Source organism: Coturnix japonica, chromosome 8 (genome assembly GCF_001577835.2).
Source record: "Coturnix japonica isolate 7356 chromosome 8, Coturnix japonica 2.1, whole genome shotgun sequence".
In the NCBI taxonomy this organism is placed as follows: Eukaryota; Metazoa; Chordata; class Aves; order Galliformes; family Phasianidae; genus Coturnix; species Coturnix japonica.
The window spans coordinates 22455891-22474847 of NC_029523.1; the positions used below are offsets into that span (position 1 = coordinate 22455891).

Genomic DNA, 18957 nt, shown 5'->3' on the forward strand with positions numbered 1-18957 from the left:
CCCATAAATGCTGTCCCTGCATTTTTAATCGCCCATATGCTGGATCCATTATGCTTCCCCAGCTGGTGGGGCTGGTGGCTGCTGCCTGCTCAGCTGTGCTCCATCGGGTACCTGCAGGGTGGTAAAGGGGTGGCAGTGGGCTGCTGGGTGTGCAGGGAGCACAGATTAGAGAAGCAGAGCTGCCTCTCTCCAGGCGTTCTTAAGAGAGAAGAAAAATAATATGAAGAGTTAAAGCAGGTTCAGAGCTGGACTTCATGGTCTCTGAGCAGGGTCTGTACCCACCATCACCAAGGGAATACTGAATGTGGCACCCCAGGGATAGGACATGCACTTTACTCTGGACAGCAGAGCCACAGCCTCACTCCCCACCCAGTGAAGAGATGAGAACAACATTCTTACTAACATTAACTTACCAAAGCAATATAGCTCCAGCCCTCAATTACACCTCTCCTTTCTCCTGCCGGCCCTCTCCGTTAGCTCTCTATATAGCTCATGTGTTGCACTGCATCACTTGTTGCAGCAATGAGCTACACGGGGCTTTTGTCCAGCCTGGGAAGCACTGCATGGTGACCTGCAGCATCCTATGGACAGGGATATGGCACTGAGGGATGTGGGTATGGTGGTGTAGATTGGCCTTGGGCATCTCAGAGGTCTTTTCCAGCCCTAATGATCCTCTGAGATACAGTGTGCAGGCATCCAGAAACACCACCCAGAAGCACCCACATGTGCTATACCAGTCACATCACACCGAGGGGAGACGCTGATGTCTGCAGTATGGACCCAAGGCACCCACACCAGTCCAGATGGGGAACATGGAGAAGGTTTGTTACAAATGCTGCTATATTTGGGGGATAGTTGCTATGTTCAGGAATTCAGCAGTTGACAGGATTTACTTCCAGCCATCAGCAAACAGTGTTACTTTCCCGAAAGTAGAGGCACCAGAGGGAAAACAAATTGAAGCAGGTGTGGGAATAGTTACGGAGCATAAGAATTGCATTCCTGAGCCAAATGGACAGATTGAGAGACAGAGGAAAACTGATGGGAAGGAAAACGGCTGCCTGCTGCCCAGATCTCAGGCGTGGGGATGAGGTGGAGGTTGGGCTCAGGCTTTGTTTCACTATCTCCATTTCAGCAGCTGTGTTAGCGTTAAACTTGGGGCAAGGGTGGTTTTGGGGGCCACATTTCCACCCTGAGTTTGCTACAGCAGCACGAGCCCAACCACAGCAATGACCATGAGCAGCCCAGCCAAAATGCAGATGCTGATGAAGACGATGTCACTGGTGTCCTGGCTCTTGGTTTCGTGGGCATCTATGGCTCCTGCCCCCCTCTGCTGCACATCCACCATGTTTTCTGCCTGGCTCAGCCTGTGAGGGTCAGGGCCAGCAAGGAGGGACACGGAGGCTTCCTTCCTCTTGGGCTCACATTGCACCTCGTACCGGTGGATGTCCTCCTGGTCACCCGTCGAGAAGTCGATGTAGAGCGTGCTGACAATGATGGACGTGTTGTTTCGTCTCTGCAAGACAAGGCTTGAGGCTCCTCAGGGCTCACCTCCACAGGCTTGTGGAGACAGCTCTGAGCATCCAGCTGACAGCAAATCAACCCAGCATCTACCAGGAGGATGGGAGAGAGGCCAGCAACTCCTCACCAATATCTAACCTGACCCCTGCCCCCAGTGCAACCTGAGGCCATCACCTCTCATCCTACTGGCAGTTACTTGGGAGAAGAGACTGACCCCAGCTCGCTATAATCACCTTTCAGGGAGCTGTAGGAGGAGAGGAGCTCAGCCAACTTTCAGCTTGCTTTGCAGGAAGGTTTGCCAAACCCTTACCTGGGACTCGGTGCCACACGTGTCGAACCGGGTGTGTATCCTGAAGTGCAAACCAACCACTTGAGCCACACAGGAGGGCATCCCCAAGTACACGTTGTTCCTCTGCAGCTGGGCCAGGGCTTGCACAGGGATCTGGATGTGGAAGTCCGTCCGTGTGCAGCTGATGTTCATGGGTACGACTGTCAGGACCAAAAATGAGACACAGGCAAGCTGTCACCACTGCCATTTTTTCGCTTGCTGTCCCCACAACACACGCAGCTGCTGGAGGTGAGGACAGTAAGGACTTCAGCCTTATGGCTGTTACGCATCGTGCCATAGCCATGGCTTGGGGACTGATGTGACAAGATGTGTTTTCAGGGGGAAAAAAAAGAGTTATTTGATACAGCAGTGGTTTAGCCCTGCCTTGCACTGGGTCTGTGCACTGTGGGCTCCCAGGCACTGGACAAACCCCATCACTTTGAACAGAAAGCAATGGATACAGGAAGGAATCAGGGAGGAAAAAAATGCCCCTCTCCTTTAAAATTCATCCTTGCTGAGCTCAAACCAAGCACTTGGGCAGTAATGAATTATTGAATTATTCCAACTCCCTCTGAATCTCAGCCTTATGAAACTGGTAAGATGCAATAAAATCAATATGAAAAAACAGTGTCACTTTGCTACACTTAGTGCATTATAAAAACCATTAGAAGATTTACCAAATAACTAAAGTGCATTAGATGAAGAAGAGGAGGAGAAAATGGATCCTCTCTCCTTGCATGAAGGCTCTCATTCCAATGGCCGTAAATCACACACACACACACCCCGCCCAAGTCACCTAGTGGACCCAGACAAAAGGAAAATATCCAAAGGAATGAAGAGTTATGGAGACTGAGATGCCCCTTTCTCATGTTTCTGTGGACCTGGGAACGACACATAGCTTACTGGGTGCGTGGTACAAACCTTACCCCTCCCCAGCCTGTAAGGGCTTAGGACATAGCTCCATCCCCTCTCACTGCCACGTATGCTATACACTCCAAAATCCCACCATATGCCGTATGATTCTGCTGCCGAGGGATTAAAGCTCCTGCACCCAGCTCAGCTGCTGCAGCTCCAGTGCTGCTGTACCAGCAGCTCTGGTATTCTACGATTCAAAGAAAAATCCCACAGCTCTTAGACTCACTGGGATGAATGGATGCCTTACCTCCGACGTAGGCAAGGGAGAAGCCCCGCTTGGCCGTGCTGCGGTCTGTGTGGAGCACCAGCAGCAGCTGATGGCTGCGGGAGGTGACAGGCACCGGGCTCTCCCTCCCACACCACGTCCCCAGCAGGGAGGCATTCTCAGCTCCACCATCAAAGGCATCCAGGCGGTCGTAGTCACAGCCACCGGTCAGGCTGCTCCGAGCCTCCAGCTCCAGGTCCAAGAAGAAGACTTTGATCCGGTAACCTGGGGGCAGCTGGATGCTCCACTGACACTGGAGGTTGTTGGGGTAGAAGTTGGGGTACTGAGGGCTGGAGAAATTTCCCTTGATGGTGGTGTAGACTTCCTGGCACTCACCTGCTTGGGGAAAAAGCAGAGAGGGGGGAGGAAAGGATAAATGAGGTCTCCCGGCTAATGAGTGCTCGTCAGTTTTGTTGCTAAAGCCTGTTCTGCCCTCCATCTCACTGCTACTTAGTGCCTACCCAATGTTCACCCAAAAGTTCTAGGGAACGGCAGCAGCTGAGGGAGCCAAGGCCATGGACATAGAACATCCTGAGTTAGAAGGGATCCACAAGGATCACAGAGTCCAATTCCTGGCTCTGTACTGAACCACTCTACATCTGAGAGCAACACCCCGTCCCCACACCCTTCCCACCATTCCCCAAACCCTGTACCTGAGTAGAAATGGGCCTTGAAGCCCCTGCCCACAATGTTGAAGTCTGATTTGAAGAGGATGAAGAGATGTCGGGTGGAGGAGATGATGCGGGGTGGGTGGGAGCTACCGCAGTAGCGACCCAGATGGGGGGCAGCAGCAGTGGGGCCATCAAAAAGGGCCACGTAGTCAAAGCCACAGCCTTGGCCGCCCTCTACTTGGAAGTCAGCAAAGATCAGAGTGAGGGGGCCATCGGTCGCCCTGATGCTCCAGCGGCACTCTGCGTCATTGGGGTAGCTCTCGGGGTACCGCGGGCTGGTGATCTCCCCAGACAGCCCCATCAGTTGCCCACCACAGGCATCTGCAGGGAGGTACAGCCATCAGGGTCAGTGAGTGGATGGGCACTGATGGACACCCTCATGCCCACTCCCCTTCCCACTACCTTTGTGGTAGGTGGCGGCAAAGCCACGCTTGGCCACGTGCCGGTCGGAGCGGAAGACCACAGCCATGACGTGCCAGGCAGAAGCAAAAGGTGGTGGGGCACTGCGGCCACAGAAGGTGCCCAGAAGGTTGCCCAGGTCCCGGGATGCCCCGTTGTAGACTTGGAGATAGTCATAAGCGCAGGCGGCGTGGTACTCCAGCTCAAAGTGGCTGAAGGAGAGCAGGACGGAGGAGCCCTCGGCCACCACGATCAGCCAGGTGCATTCTGTCTCGTAGGGGTACGGCCCCGGGAAATTGGGGCTGGAGAAGTTGCCAGAAGGTGCTGAGAGCACCCCACCACATTTGATGCCTGAAGACAGGAAAGAGGGGTGGGAGACATGATGATCCCCTTCCAGGAGATGCCTAAAAACATGGTGGGCAGTGGGACTGGACAAGATGAGGTGCACAGCACCAGCTCCATCCTAATACCAGCACTGCCAAAATACCACCCAGACCTAAAGAGGTGTCCAGGGAGACCTGCAGTACACGTCTCCTCCCCACTGCCTATTTTCCCTCTGTGTGATTTCCTCCTCCACCCCCCAGCACCCTGTTGAGTGATGGGCTCCCACACTCAACCATTTCCATAGCTTGTCCTGGTGGTCCACCGATAGCTCAGCATCAGTATCTATTTCTTGCTGGGAAAAAGAAAGTAAAGAGCAAGTTTTAAGAGAGCAGTGGTTACACCCTGGCTGGTTCTCAGCCAGGAACATACTCTCCTTTTCCCAGAAGCTCCGGGGGGAAAATCCAGAGCCTGCAGACAAGGCAGCATAGCTAAAGGCAACCCCATCCCCAGCCCTGTGCTGGGGACAGCTGCAGCATCCAGCCCCACAGAGCCTCTGCACAGGAGGTGCTCCTCAGCTCCCAGATTACAAGGGCTCTACAGAGAGATGTTAAATGTAGGGTTAGCCCGTGGGCTGCCCATCCCTTCAGCTTTTTGACACCTGCTCAAAACACTCCCTGCATACAAAGGTGAACTTAGGCTGGGAGATATAGGGATGAAGGGTTCGATGCGCTTCACAATGAGTTGTGCATGTAGGGATTGATTTTTTAATGAAATCTTTATACTGAGAAATGGCTACAATGAAATACAGCAGGGAGGGAGCCAAGACTGGGTGCATATACTGCACAGTGGGCACAGACATCACAGCTGGGAGGGGAGCAGGCCCTGTGTCGCCTATGGGGAATATATGCTGGTTCCCAAACATGGCTGCATGCTCACTGCCATCAATCTGGGCCAAGCATGTGCAAATCAATACTTGGCCATTGCACACTGCTGTTCATCATGTTTGCCAGTGTGGTGACCTGTCAAGGGAGGGAGCAGTAGATGCGCACAGTGCTGCACTGTGAACAGATCTGATGTGCATGTGTGATCTGGTGGATCTCTGTGCCTTGTTAATTACCTGCAACAGGCAATCAAGCCATACAGGACTGTGCTAGAAACCTGATGTTATTGGAATTCATATCCAAGAGGGAAGCCTGCAGGAGGGGCAGGTCACTGAGGACAGGGTGCCTGGGCTGTTCTGTGTTTTAGGGAGGGGTATTGCTGCCAATTGGCTGAAACATCTTAATGGCACAGAGTGCTATGGCTGGTGTCGGGTCACACTGTACAGATAACACATGGGTTTTGTTGCACACACTGCAAGCTGCACATGCATACGTACAAACATATACATATATACATACATGCACACCAGTATGTATGTGTGTAGAACTCCATAAGTTAATGATCCCTTCAGCAAAGTGCCCATAACCACAAGACAATGCTCACCTACCACCTACAATAAGCATGACCCAGCACTCACCACCCCACCTACCTGCACACCCAATGCTGCTGAGCCACCCCCAACGCCCCCAGTGCACAGAACCTTACCTTCACTTGGGGCCACCCCGAGCACCACGCAGAGCAGGGTCAGAACCAGCATGAGGCTCGTGGCCCTGTGCCCCATCCTGCTGTCACCAGCACCCGAGCATCCCTCCAGAGCTGTCTGTCCAAGAGGGAAAAAATAAATACAGGGAGAAATAAATAAAAAGCAGGAGGGCTGCAGAATTAATAGTGGAATGAATAATTCATCCCTTGTTTGAATTAAGAGCAGCAAGGTAACTTGATCTATTCCTCCCTTCCTTCACTCGGTTTTAATGATCTGGATCAAATGTCCCAAGGATTTACACTATAGCAGATACCTTGTCAATACACTATATTTAGAAGAGATATTAATGCTTCAGATATGGTGTATAATGGCAGTAAGTCTGGGCTGACAATACGCCCTTAAGGGGCTATGAAAATAATTTAGTTTGCCAGGCAAGACAGCAAACCAAAATGGGAATTTCAGGCTCACCACGGAAAAGTACCTCAGGAATTAATGTGATTTATACTGCAGCACAAGCCAACTGTTGATAAAAGCTGGAGACATCAGCAGCATCCTAGTGTTGGGCTTCTTTCTGCCTGCCCAACAGCACAGTGCCCTCATAGCCCATGCTGCACATAGCCACAGAGACCTGGCAAAGTAAAGCCAGGTATGGGAGAGACCTCTGCTTGAAAAAGGCACCTTCCAGGCAGGGGGTGGGAAAGAAGCAGCCAGTGTCTCTAAATCTCAGCCAGGGGGATGAGTTGCATTTATTAATTAAGCAATGAGGATCGATGCCTGAGACATTTCCTGTGGATTAATGATGGGCTGGGAGGAGCCGATGGCCCGAGGTGCTGCTAAGGACCATTAACGCCAACTGGCCATTAATTCCCAGGAAACACTCCATGCCAAGGTCATTAAGTGCCTGTATTTACGTATGGGTAATAACAATAATGTTTGGCTGGGCTCTCCGCCCCTGCCCGACCTCACTGGAGCCACACAGGGCTGGTTGGCACCAGACACGCATCCCATTGATGACATGTCCACCTCCACGGAGCTCAATTAGCTGGTGCCATATAAGCTGGGATGGACAGGATGTCACCACACCATACCAAGGTGTCATCAGGACCCAGACCCCAGCCAGGGCAGAAGCCCACAGATCCACCAAGAAGCTGCACAGCTCATCCAGCACAGTAACACCAGCCAGCCTTCCTCCACCATCATCCTCAGCACACTGACACCTACATGGCCGCTCATCTCCATCCCTCCAGCTGCACTCCGTGTCAGCTGTACCCCTGGGAGATGGGGAGCACACAGGGGCCAGGGCTGCACAGCACACCAGCTGTGACCCCAGCCTGGGGAAAAGCATCCATCAGCCTCAGGCACATTCACCCGCTCCTGACCTGGGGATGGCAATTCCCTGTCTGGGCCGGAGCCCAGCCAACACCATCCGTCAGCAGAGCAGAGGGGACAGGGGGAGGATGAGGACAGCAGTAATGCTGATGAGAAACCAGGCAGCCCTTTACAAACAGCTCTGGGTCAGCCCTGAGTGCTGTGGCTCAGGCTGGAGACATCATAGGGTGGTACCTTTTTGAGGCTGCTGTACCAGGGCTCCCTCAACTCCTCAACAGGCAGATCTATAAACCTCGAGTCAAAAAGGCATTTGATCCATTTAAACAGAAAGGATGGATGTGCTCAGGATCACGAGTCGGCAAGAGGAGATCAAAGTTTTAAACACGGTCCCTCAGGAGGAATAGAGGAATTATTTAGGCAGGGAATAATGAGATGAAATTAAGCAAGTATTTAGGCTGCCCATGAGGAAGAAAGGAAGCAAAGCTCCTCTCCCCAGCACAGCACTGCAGGGGGGCTCAGTGTCCCTGTGACCCTCACTGGGGTGGCCAAAGCAACCGAGCACCCCACAGGACAGACAGCAGCCTGACTTCATCCTGGGGTGCAGAGGGACCTCCCAGAGCCCTCCATCCTACTGCTGCCCAGCAGCACCCTCTGCTATGGGTTGACCCCATGGGCCGGGAAGGGGGACCCATGGCACGACATCCAGCATGAAAAATGACAAAAAGGCTGGGGGGGGAGGAGGGGAGGAAGGGAAAGAGGGGCAGAAAAAGCAGAACGAAGTGCCAAGGGCTGTTTAAAGGCCCCTTTGGGTTCATTGCACCAAGGACGCGGTCTCCCCTATGGAGAATTTCTCACAGCCCCCATCCCCTCCGGCACAGCAAAGCGGGCTGTCGGCTGCATGTCGTCTCCTCCCGCTGCCCTGCAGGCTGCCTTTGCAGGATTGCAACCCGCAGCACTCACAGCTTGCTCTGTCTCTCACCACCCTCCCTTTTAGCCACGAACAAAGACAGGAGGCTTCGCAGCAGAATGGCCGGACCAGCTGGGTAGGGTTTAACCATCGTGGCCCATATGTGCTGAAATACCCAGACATATTGGGGTTGATCTTAAAGGAACAGTCCCAGCTTTTGCTTGGAAACGCATTGCTTTTCCAAAGCAAGCATGAAGTTTTTACCTCAGGCCTTTGCTAAAGGCTTTGTGGGTTTTTAGCTGGATGCTTAAAGCAAGAAGAACATAAATAAGATTTTCAGACTACATAACATCAGAGGAAAATACTTTCCGTGTTCCCAAACGAAATAGTGAGAGCAACTAGAGAAGGCAGCTCTTTATCACCCCACGCTGCATAGAAGCACCTCCACTACAGTGCGGGTTATGGTGGCTAAAGCACAGTTTGGATAGGCACTGACTTTATCTTGGACCTAATGTGGGCAACATCATTGCATCTACCTGCAGTAAAGGCCAGAGCTCTACTCTAGACTATGAGAACAGCCCTTGATCTGAAGTTAGCTTAAAAGCTGCATCTATACTGGACTGAGTCCAGGCATTTGGTAACTGGAGACAAACCTCACAGCAGTGAGGGGAACCCACGCTATTTAAGACCATGTCACGCACTGTAAACATGCACCTTTGTGCAACTGCAAAGAACTCCTTGTGGTTTAGTGGCAACCATGGCAGACTGTGTCTGCAGGGCCTGGGCTGCTCACAGCTCTGACCCTGAGCCGTGTGAGGACAGGGACATCCTGAGCTTAGATCCAGCTCTGTTACAGATCCCAGTCTCACATGATAAAAAACAAAAGCCCTCCCACACCCCAGTGGTACAGTTAAGTGCATATATACTCACCAAACACACATTACTACGAGCCAGCAAAAGGTACCAGAGCCTCACTGCAACAGTGAAGGAGTCAAAAACGTGGTCAAGAAGATCAGCCCATCTTTCACATGATCTCACCATCAAGGCCACTCCTAGAGCAAAGGCAAAGCTAAAACAGCAGATTCAGTGCAATCAGTTGCTGCCTGCAGGACCTCATTCAGGTACCCACACGGCTTCCCAACGTGAAGCAGAGCTGATCCTTTTGAGCAGCTCTCGAGGTATGTGCAAGGGGTATTTCTTCAAACAGGTAAAAAATAGACAGGAGTGATGATGCATCATCATCTGCCACAGCCATAGAAACCCTGTGAAATCCCAACACAGGATGAACAAGAAATGAATGGCAAAACAGAAAGGCGTGCCAAAAGGGAATATATGCAGGTGCAGCTAGTAAACACTGTGGTCTAAGAAGGTAAAAGAGTGGAGAGAGGATAACTCAGATCAAAGGCAGAAGCACTGTGCACTAAAAGGAAGGGGCCGGAGTGCCCTGCTGTGCCCTGTGGGGCAGTACCCCAGAAAAGCCCAATGAAGCTTTTACTCCTCATGTCTTGTTCTTACATGCTTGGGGTGCTCAGACACTTTCACTCTGTGAATATCCTGTGATAAAAAGAAACAGCTGTTTATTTGACAATAGCTTCAATTTAGTGAACCAGGACTCTTACATAACACGTAGGGGACATAGAAAGCAGACAACCATCTTCCCTGACAGAGAGCAGCTACAGCCCTGATGCTTCCCCAGACTTTTAGGACATCCTCCTTCTCCCTCCAGACAGCACTGCAAAGGTTGAGGTTCAGCACAGGCAATGCAAATCCTCCTTGAACACCACGTGTAATTAATTCCACCCTCATACATAGGTGGTCTTTACTTTTTGGTACATGACTGGAAAGGCTCTTTTCAGAGAGCAGCACCTTCATCCCCATATTAGTGTATTAAAGTGCAACTGAGGTACAAGGAGGCTAAGAAACCTGCCTGGCATCACCCAGCAAGATAACGACACTGAAACAAACCCCACAGACTCCAGAGGGTCAGGCAGTGCTCTGCTGTTCCCTTGGCCTCATTATCTTCTCCTCAAGGATTAAATCTCTCCAGGGTACATCTAACAGTGCACAATATCACTGCATACTAGCATGGATTTCAAAGCATCACGAGCCTTCATGTTACAGCAGAGATGTACACTTGGATGCTTCTTAATATGAAGATATCTCACTTGCACGTAAAGACTTCCAGTAAAATTGTAGCAGCCACTCTGGAAGGTCATCTGATCTTTAAAACACCTAAGGTTGAGAATCATACTGGAAAATGCATTTGATCCAAAGGCCTATGAAACTATAGGCATAAGGATTTCAGCCTATTGATAGATTTTGAGCAATGTCTTTTAGCAGGAAGTCCTGGTCTCGGCCTGAGGTTCCTTCGCTCAAGAATACTTTGCTAAAAGACAAAACAGGAATCTTCTTCAATTCCTGCAGCTTTCAGGTATCTTTTCATATCTTCAGTGAACGCAGAAGAGCCACAGATTAATACAAATGGCTTTCTTCGGCAGGAACTTATTACTGTCTTTATCAAGTCTTCATTTAGGTGACCAAGGTACGTGTTCTCCTGATAGCTCCAAGGAAGGTTTTCCAGTGAAGTTTCCTGTAAAGGCAAAAAAGGACAGTAAAAGGACAATCAATTGCTTACAGCTCAGTTTCCCTTTTCCCCTTAGAGCATGGGACATTTTTCACCCTTGAGACTCCAACCTGGATAGCAGTGATCCACCCCAAGACCTGTGTTACTCTTGTAAAGGCCAGATAAAATACTTCCCTATCACTTGATCTGGCCACCGAACCAAACAAAACTGAGTGTAACTACTGCCAAGTAATACTGCAGAACTTCCTCCTTAGGGAACCTCTACCCATCACGCCTTTTCGATTCCCAAGTCTTCAGTCCCAATTTTATTCCTCCCCACTGCCTCTTCCACTCCCCCAAGCCTCCTTTAGTTCCATCTCGCTTGCCAAAGCAACTGAAGAAAACCCTGCTCCAGACACAGCTCTGATCCCACGAGCAATGTTAGATCCCGTGACATTAGATCTAATAGGACCCCCTACTGCTATTAATTAGAAGCAGAAGGTGCTTAGATCTTATGGTGACAGGCAGCAGAGCAAAATACTGGGACAGACAAAGAATCCTAAAGGGGAAGATGCACCACTCAGTGTTGAAGTACAACAAACCTGTTAAGAGAGGAGAGATGTGTATGTAGAGCAGCCTGTGTTGACAGGGGTCAGATGGGTTTCTTGCTGCCCTCCACTGGGCTGAATTTCAAGAGCTTCTCAGGCTCTTGAGAAAGCTTTGTCCTGAGAAGAGCATCTAAGCTATATCACCAGTTCTCACACCTACAGAGCAGTTGTGGGGATGCCTATGCACAAGCACGTTTCCTCTATATCCAAACCTCAACTTGCCAAGACCATATGTAGAACATAATGTATGAGGCAGATCCACCACAAGATACAAAAAGTGATTCATCTGAGAAGCTAAAAATGCAATGGGATTCATTCCCTTAACATAAATAATTCTTTCTGTATCTTCCCTGCAACGAATCCTCATTTCTAAGGGAAATAATTCTCGTCTACCAGATCTGTGTAGAACACAGGCAACTTTGGGACCAAATGAGAATGAAAAAGACCACTCAAAACATAAGAGCACTGAGAGGTATGTCCTCATCCCATGGATTTGGCATAGAAAACCATCTGACAGAGGGGGGCACAACTTTACCAAGTTTAGAAATGGGTCAACTGGGGAAAAAAGATTGCTGGGAAGTTGGTGCTAGTGTACTAGAGTAGGAAAGATGTATCCATGAGCAACAACTAGAAGGTAAGGACAGACTAAGGCACTGGCATTAGGAAGAGAAGTAGTTCATTTGCTGGGAGGCTCCTAGAGTAAAATTCTTGAGGCTGCATGAAGCATGAGAAATATTCAGCAGATCTAAGAACAGCAGCAACTGGATCAACAACAGCCTTGGTAGCTGGGAAAGAATTAGCACCAGACCAACAGAAAAGGTTCATCCAGCACAACAGAACAGTCACACAAATATACTTCATGTTCATTTACTTACCTGGCTGAGGACATAAAATATTCTGATGTTCCAGTATCGAGCCAGATCCCGGAGAAGAGGTTTCAAATAAATTTTTTCAAACGTACAAAAGCAGCCAACAAGAGTTACAAAGGTTTCATCCTCTTCATCATCTGTTATGGACTGGAGAATGGGAAGCATCGGTGCAAGACCAGTGCCAGAAGCCAGCATGAGGAGTTCTCCATGCTAACAATGGAACAGAGAGCTCTGCATTAACCATCATGACTAGAAACAAAGGTGCTCATTGCCTGTTCCTCCGTACTGCCACACTGCTAAAGGGTCCCTAGAGAAAGGAAAATATATCAGGACGTGAACTGGTACATGCAAGTCTTCAAATAATGTTCTCCTGTAAACCCCATCAAGGACTACAGAGAGCACTTCCAAGATTTGTACATCAAATTTAATGAAACTGGGTTATATCCAAATAGAAGCATTTATCCTAACTTTAGGTTCAGTTCAACTGTATGCATTGCTGACCCATTGTTGGTTGTTTCCTTGCTGGAAAAGATCACTGTTTATTTTGGATGCTGCAAAAATACAGTTCTGAAGGTGCACTGGAGGGAATGGTTTCTTCTCCACCTTGATCCCACATCATCCCGGTGCATTATCTCACTTCTATTAAAGACCTACCAGTGCAGCACCCATCCGCAGTGTTTCCCATCTGCAGCACGGAGATGTTCACCCATTTACCTGCACCAAAGGAGGCCCGTGATGGAGACAGCTTTTCTATAGCAAGAAGTTCTAAAGATTGCTCAGGTACTCTGCAAACTACACGCACAAGAATCACCCAGCCAGCCCCTGAATGAGTCACTTCTCTGCAGGGCTGCAGTGCTTTGTCCCAAATGACCTGGAAGCTTTTAAGAACAGAAGAGAACAGTAGCCCAACACAGCAGGGAGGATATTCCAGGAAGCAGAACAGCACTGCTCTGCGTGGAGCTTGGCCAATGGGATTTTACAGCCCTACTTTTGTTGGATATTTAAAATTAATTAAAGAATAAAAAAAAAAAAAGGCAGGCTTTGGGATCTTAATGACCTATGTTTCAATTCTGCTTCTCGTTTGAAAGGTCAGAATTAAGTAACGAAATTAGTGTGCGTGAGAAGCCTTCCCCTGAAACTGGATCTGCCTTTCTTTGCAGAGAGCCTGATATCAGTAGACAGGAATCAACATTTGCAGAGCATCTGGGTGATGCGACACCTCACTGGAGCTGCTGCAGGTCAGGGAACACCCAAGAGAGGAAAAGATCAACACCTCTTTTTCACTTGTGCTCAGTCACAAAATAGCAGCATTGCTCAAACAAGGCAAAAAACAATCCACACTCATTGCTGGGGCAGAATAAATTTCCTTTGTTAAACACATGCAAGTGATGAACGGGCAGCCGCGCTAATTTTCCAGCCTCCCACCCACCTCCTTCTCCTCTTCCCTCTTACATATGCTGCAGTTCAATAAGGTGTACTTTCCCCAACTGACTGCTAATGCTGCAGCATTGTACAATACCCAGGAACTCCCTAAAATAATCATGAAAACAGTAATCAAATTGATGTCTTCCCTTTGGATTATTAAACAAAGCTAGCTGCCAGAAGCTGAAACATCCTACATCTCTTAGGAAACCAACCTTATTAGGTCGATATGGGAACCCTCCAAATGGCCCACGCCAAAAGGCCGTGTCTCCTTCTTTCCAAGTCTTTATGTATTGTGACATTAGCCCAGCTTCATAGCACTAATAAAAAACATTGCACAAAAGAAAAGAATAATTATACTCTGTTGGAAACCTTCCCAGCTTAAGGTCAATTATAAAGTTATCTACATTTAAACAAGAAGGGGGCAAAAAACAACATTTCATGCATTTAAAAAGAAAGAAAGATCATTCTATTTGAAAAATAATTCAAAGTTATACCCAAAACAAAGACATTTAAATTAAATCATACTGGATTCATTCCAGCTTGACTATAATGTAAACACAACCCACTCCTATGCAGCCTGAATTTCCAAAACTGAAAAAAGCTTATCAAAGTTCTTGCTTACAAAGCACGAGGAGAAGAGAGTCTTGAATGCAAAGCACAGCCTGAGCCTTCAAGCACTCTCCAAACCTCGGGGTGTGGGATCTGCAAATGCCCTCTGGGTACTGATAGTTACATAAACACTGCATAGCTCTTCCTTTGTTTCAGTCTCTCCAACGCTGTGTTGATACAACTAGTGACCCAACGAGTGGCTTCTCATTTATAAAGCTGTTTTCAGAACAGATCATCTGGATGTCTTTATGTTTTCAAAAAAATATGTTAACTCGGGCTTCACAGAAGGAAAATATGAGCCAAAAAATGCTTCACTTTCCACTGGGCACAAAAAAAAAAAACAAACCACCAACATTATTTCAGCTTTTGCTCATAGGAATGCTAACCTCACTTATGACTGACAATAAAGGGCGAGTGCTCATTCAGAAAGAGAATCATAGAATGGTTTGGGTTGGAGGGGACCTTAAAGCCTACCCAGTCCCAACCCCTGCTGCAGGCTGGCTGCCACCCCCAGGGTCCCACCCATATTGGCCTTGGAGGTTCCCATCCAAGCAGCCTTACTGCTGTATGTAATGTGCCACTGGTATATACATGTCCTACTTGTATGAAGACTTGATGTTGACAAGAAAGAAGACATGCAAAAGAACTGTCAGCATCTATGGGATGTGCTCAGAGAACAACAGCTGGCCCAGCCCGCAGGAGCAGATAAGCCTAACAGCTATGGCAGACAACTGGTCTTGCACAGAGGCGATGCCACTGATAAGCCTGAGGAAAAGCAACACAGCCAGAGGTCAAAAGATGGAATGTGATACAAGCCTTCAAAGCCTTCAGCCCACATAACAGAGGGGAGTATTTGGGAGTATTTCCTGCACTAGACAAAAGCCCAGCTCCACACCCTGGTGCCTGGACTGGCCACCAAGCAGCACTGCAGGCAAACAGAACTGATGAACCACAGAGAAGCTAAGGACAAGAGTGGGTGTGTGTGTGTGTCTGTGCATGCAAGCGATGTTAGCTAACAAAGAGCACAGATACTCCTCCCTTGTAACAAGCTCACTTAAATAAGATATCCTAGGTACTAAGATCTATTAGCACCGGTTGTTAAATTGAAGGCAAGCATGTCACATGCACACATCCAGACTCTGTGCTGCTGTCAGAAACATTTTATGCTCAGAGGGCTGAATCTCACACAGAGTGTTGCATCAAAGGAGCAGTATTTGATCCCTACCTTCTTTACCTGCATATGGAAGTCCGAGACAAGAGGAATAAAGTCAGCCCCTCTTTATGACCCATCCCCAATGGACCATGGTAATGGTAACTAAAGCAATCCTTCCTTCACCAAAATTATTTCTGAAAATCCAAGTAAGAAGCAACTGAGTGGGTTTAAAATGAATTTTTCTAAATAGAAAGAAAAAATAATGATCTCCTGGGGGGGAAACTTCTACGCTCAGTTTTACATGGAGAGAAACCCTAACATTATAAAATCACTCAAAAAGAGGGTTACGCTCCCTAAATGGCAACTCCTTCACTCTTAACTGTAGTATCACAAATGCAATGCTGTAATAACAGGAGACAGAAGGGTTTGAACAGTGCTTGGATTGCATAGTAATAATAATAATAATATACTGCTTCCCAAAATTGCTTGAATAGTGTGAAATATACCACAACCTACAGACTGAGTTATAAAAATGGCTGCTTTGCACTGGGTGTTACCAATCTCTTTTGTCACTGCCAGAGAGTAACTATAGCTCCCTTTGGGATGAAAGGTTCTATATAAAGGAAAGGTGTCATTACAATCATTACTATTATTATTGAAATGCAAAACCTGTGAGTAGTAAGCAAGTATACATGAAATTTCACAGTCATCCCGTGAATGGATCCTATTAATACAACTTAAATGCAGCATTTCTCTCCCCTACCACACACCAAATTGCCAGAAGAATGGTGGAATGACCCTCCCACAGGTATCTTGTGCGAGCTACACACATCTCTAAAGAACAGAGCAAACATTTGAACATATAATGCATAACAGACCTCCAGAATATGAAATCCTGAAAGACTGGCAGAGGACAAATGGTCATTTCCTGGCAGCCACCCAGGACACCCAGCACAATGTGTTTCACACCTATGCTAAAGCCTGCATCTGAACTGAGGAATCACTACTGACATACAAACACAGTATTGGGGAAAAAAACCTTCACTTTGGTGTTCTCCACACAGCCTAATTATGCATTTGTAGGAGCCCTGAAGATTGTGTTCAGAATAATTTCCAGCCAGGTTCTTATGGAACATCCTTTTGAACTCCAGCAGCTCATCCAGACCAGGGCTGTCACCGCACACACCCTGACTGAACCAGAATGAAAGCTTCTTATGAGTGTCCTTAACACAAAATAATGAGTGGGGGGGAAAGTAACAGCTGGGCAAAGGCTGCCCAAAATCCAATGGTTCCACTGGACCAGCTACTGGGTGTGACCTCAGAAACAGACTGAAAAGGCAAAATGAAATCAGGGACACAGAGTGGGCATCTCTTCCTGCAGTGGCAACACAAGGTTCCAGAGAGGCCCTAATGTTTAACAGGGATTGTGCTGTGAAACACTTGTTTGTGTGTCACCTTCCTCCACTTCCAGCTTCATGGAGGAAGAAAAAGAAGCAGCAAAGCACAACTGCTTCAAACAACAGAGAAACAGCCCATGAGGGATTTGACAGAGCCTCCCCTGAAGTGCTGACAGCGCGCTTGGTTCCTAAAAGAAAACACAGTTCCCAACACCTCCAACTCTAATATACATTGTACAGACTGACTTACTTTTATTAGAACTTCAAAGTAACCTTCTGCATTCCCTGGGCTAATCGGCGTGTAGGCTCGTTGGACCTCCAAACCATTCACCACTCCTCTGAGAAAAGAAATATAGGAAACCACTGTAACTTGTGCCATTGACAGATACTACCAACGCTTCTGCTTTTCACTGGGGAGATCAGGCAACGCCGAGGGAGGCAGCAGAATCCCTTCCCAATGGCTCAGCCTGTGCACAGATGCAAAAGGCTCCCCTGTGAGAGGTAAAAATCCACAGGGAACATAACTGATAATGCATCTATTGTTTCCCTGGTGGTGGCCCCAGCTGTATCCCACATTCAGCTCTCGCACGCATCCCTGGAAGGAGGTTTGGGAAAAGAGTGGCAGAGGGGAGAGAAAATGCTCTCTTGTGTGCTATTCTTTTTGTTCTAGGATGTACCTTTCCTTTTGTGTTTGGACAGTATCTGGCAATTAAATAATGAAAGTCGGGGTACAGCCTTAAATCAAGCTGTTGTCAATGTATTTTCCTGCAAGCTTTCTCTTCCCACAGAATATACCCACACTGCTCTTCACTACTGACTACAGTAACTGACTCAAGCGGTCAAACCTTTCCCTTTGCTGCATTGCATGAGAAGACTGAAGGGAAAGCAGCCAGCTGTATACATCAGCTGTTAACGCACCAGTAACGTCAACAGATACAGATCAATGGCATCATGACTTCTGCTTTCTGGCAGCCATCACCACAGATGGCAGGGAGAGAAACTTCTCCCAGGTGGCCCCTATTCTGGCGAGCCATTAAGTGCAAGGGAGGGCTGTTTTCCTAGAAATCAGTTAGAAAATGACCAGACAGCAGCAGTAACACGGTGGGTGCTGAGTTACTATGAGACACAGAGACTAACATTGAACTCTGAGTTGAGCACAGCTCATTGTCTTTGCTGCAGCACCCAGCGATAAGGCATTGACTGTAACACCTCCTCAACTCTTTCTTTCTACAGTCTATCGGTGTCTTTTTAAATCACACCCAGCTGTTTCTGACCCACCAGCAGGAGGATAAAGCTGAAGGAAACAAAACAAAAGGCCTTCGCAATGGCTTTTGCCATAAAAATTAGCAGAGCTAACGAGCTCACGGGGCCTTTCAACTGCGATACAGCACAGCTATAGAATTATGATCTGCCTGGTGCGAAGGCTTTGTCTATGGACAAAAAGCAGTAGCTGGGGTTACGTAATGCGGGCTGTTTAAGCAGCACAGAGAACAATACCTTAACACGATGTGTTGTCCCAAACCCAACGGCAGCCTGCTATTTGCTGGCAATTCAAACCTGTACTGGTAGGTGTCCTCTGTTAGCTGCTGCACAGAGCTAATGCTGAATGCAGTGAATGCATCAGGGCTGAGCTCGGAGCTACTGCTCTGCAACAACAAGAAACAAGCACTCGGTTACGTGACGCCTTTTGTTATTTCATGGCTCTATGGAAGCAAACCGGGGGGGCCCATTTAACACCGGGGGGGCCCATTTAGCTCCGGGGATGCTCAGGGCCCCGTGTCGGTTCCCTTCGGCGCTGACCTGGCCCCGCTTATGGCCGAGCAGCCCTTTGTCTCTCGCTGCTCTGGCCCGCTCCCACCTCGCCAGCTCCTCAGCGTACACATCGTACACGCAGGGCCGGCAGCCGCCACCACAGCACTGAGCTGGGGAAGGCTCCTGGGGCTTCAGGGCCTCCCACTCCTCCTCCTCTTTCTCCTCGCTCATGGCCCCGGTTCCTCAGCTCCCCCAGGTCCCTGCCGCCCCCTCCCCGCTCGCAGCCCGACACCTCCCGCCCCGCCGCGCCGTTTATGGCCGTCCCTCTCCCATCGCCGCT

General features: G+C 48.6%; 2 protein-coding genes across 6 annotated transcripts; both read right to left on the bottom strand.

The window, feature by feature from the left end:
• Window positions 1-822: 822 nt before the first annotated feature.
• Window positions 823-9798, bottom strand: CDCP2 (CUB domain containing protein 2). Of its 2 annotated transcripts, XM_032446200.1 has the most exons (8): window positions 9757-9798; window positions 9172-9310; window positions 6008-6122; window positions 4100-4447; window positions 3680-4018; window positions 3009-3365; window positions 1829-2007; window positions 823-1513 (listed from the first exon to the last, which is right to left on the bottom strand). In XM_032446200.1, exons 2-8 carry the CDS (start codon window positions 9280-9282, stop codon window positions 1199-1201), a joined length of 1764 nt encoding a protein of 587 aa, XP_032302091.1. In that variant the 5' UTR covers window positions 9283-9310; window positions 9757-9798; the 3' UTR covers window positions 823-1198. The 2 variants fall into 2 exon arrangements, with proteins under 2 accessions (XP_032302091.1, XP_015726187.1); XM_015870701.2 differs by lacking the exon at window positions 9757-9798 and having other exon boundaries at window positions 3009-3362; window positions 9172-9679.
• LOC107317720 (NADH-cytochrome b5 reductase-like) lies at window positions 9796-18893 on the bottom strand. 4 transcript variants are annotated; one of them, XM_015870707.1, is made up of 6 exons: window positions 18666-18891; window positions 18363-18511; window positions 17116-17203; window positions 13919-14023; window positions 12288-12491; window positions 9799-10831 (listed from the first exon to the last, which is right to left on the bottom strand). In XM_015870707.1, the coding sequence occupies exons 1-6, from the start codon at window positions 18846-18848 to the stop codon at window positions 10628-10630; spliced, it is 933 nt and encodes a 310-aa protein (XP_015726193.1). In that variant the 5' UTR covers window positions 18849-18891; the 3' UTR covers window positions 9799-10627. The 4 variants fall into 4 exon arrangements, with proteins under 4 accessions (XP_015726194.1, XP_015726193.1, XP_032302094.1 ...); XM_015870708.1 differs by lacking the exon at window positions 13919-14023 and having other exon boundaries at window positions 9796-10831; window positions 18666-18893; XM_032446203.1 differs by lacking the exons at window positions 17116-17203; window positions 18363-18511; window positions 18666-18891 and adding an exon at window positions 15550-15659.
• Between the last annotated feature and the right edge of the window lie 64 nt (window positions 18894-18957).

Coding starts and splice junctions, on each gene's coding strand:
- CDCP2 (XM_032446200.1), bottom strand. CDS start 9,282: ATGGTGAGATCATGTGAAAGATGGGCTGATCTTCTTGACCACGTTTTT. Junction 6,123..9,171: donor CTCGTAGTAATGTGTGTTTG/GTGAGTATATAT, acceptor CCTCTTGGACAG/ACAGCTCTGGAGGGATGCTC. Junction 2,008..3,008: donor CTCCCTTGCCTACGTCGGAG/GTAAGGCATCCA, acceptor TGGTCCTGACAG/TCGTACCCATGAACATCAGC.
- LOC107317720 (XM_015870707.1), bottom strand. CDS start 18,848: ATGAGCGAGGAGAAAGAGGAGGAGGAGTGGGAGGCCCTGAAGCCCCAG. Junction 18,512..18,665: donor TCGGCCATAAGCGGGGCCAG/GTCAGCGCCGAA, acceptor TTGTTGTTGCAG/AGCAGTAGCTCCGAGCTCAG. Junction 10,832..12,287: donor TATTTTATGTCCTCAGCCAG/GTAAGTAAATGA, acceptor TTGCCTTTACAG/GAAACTTCACTGGAAAACCT.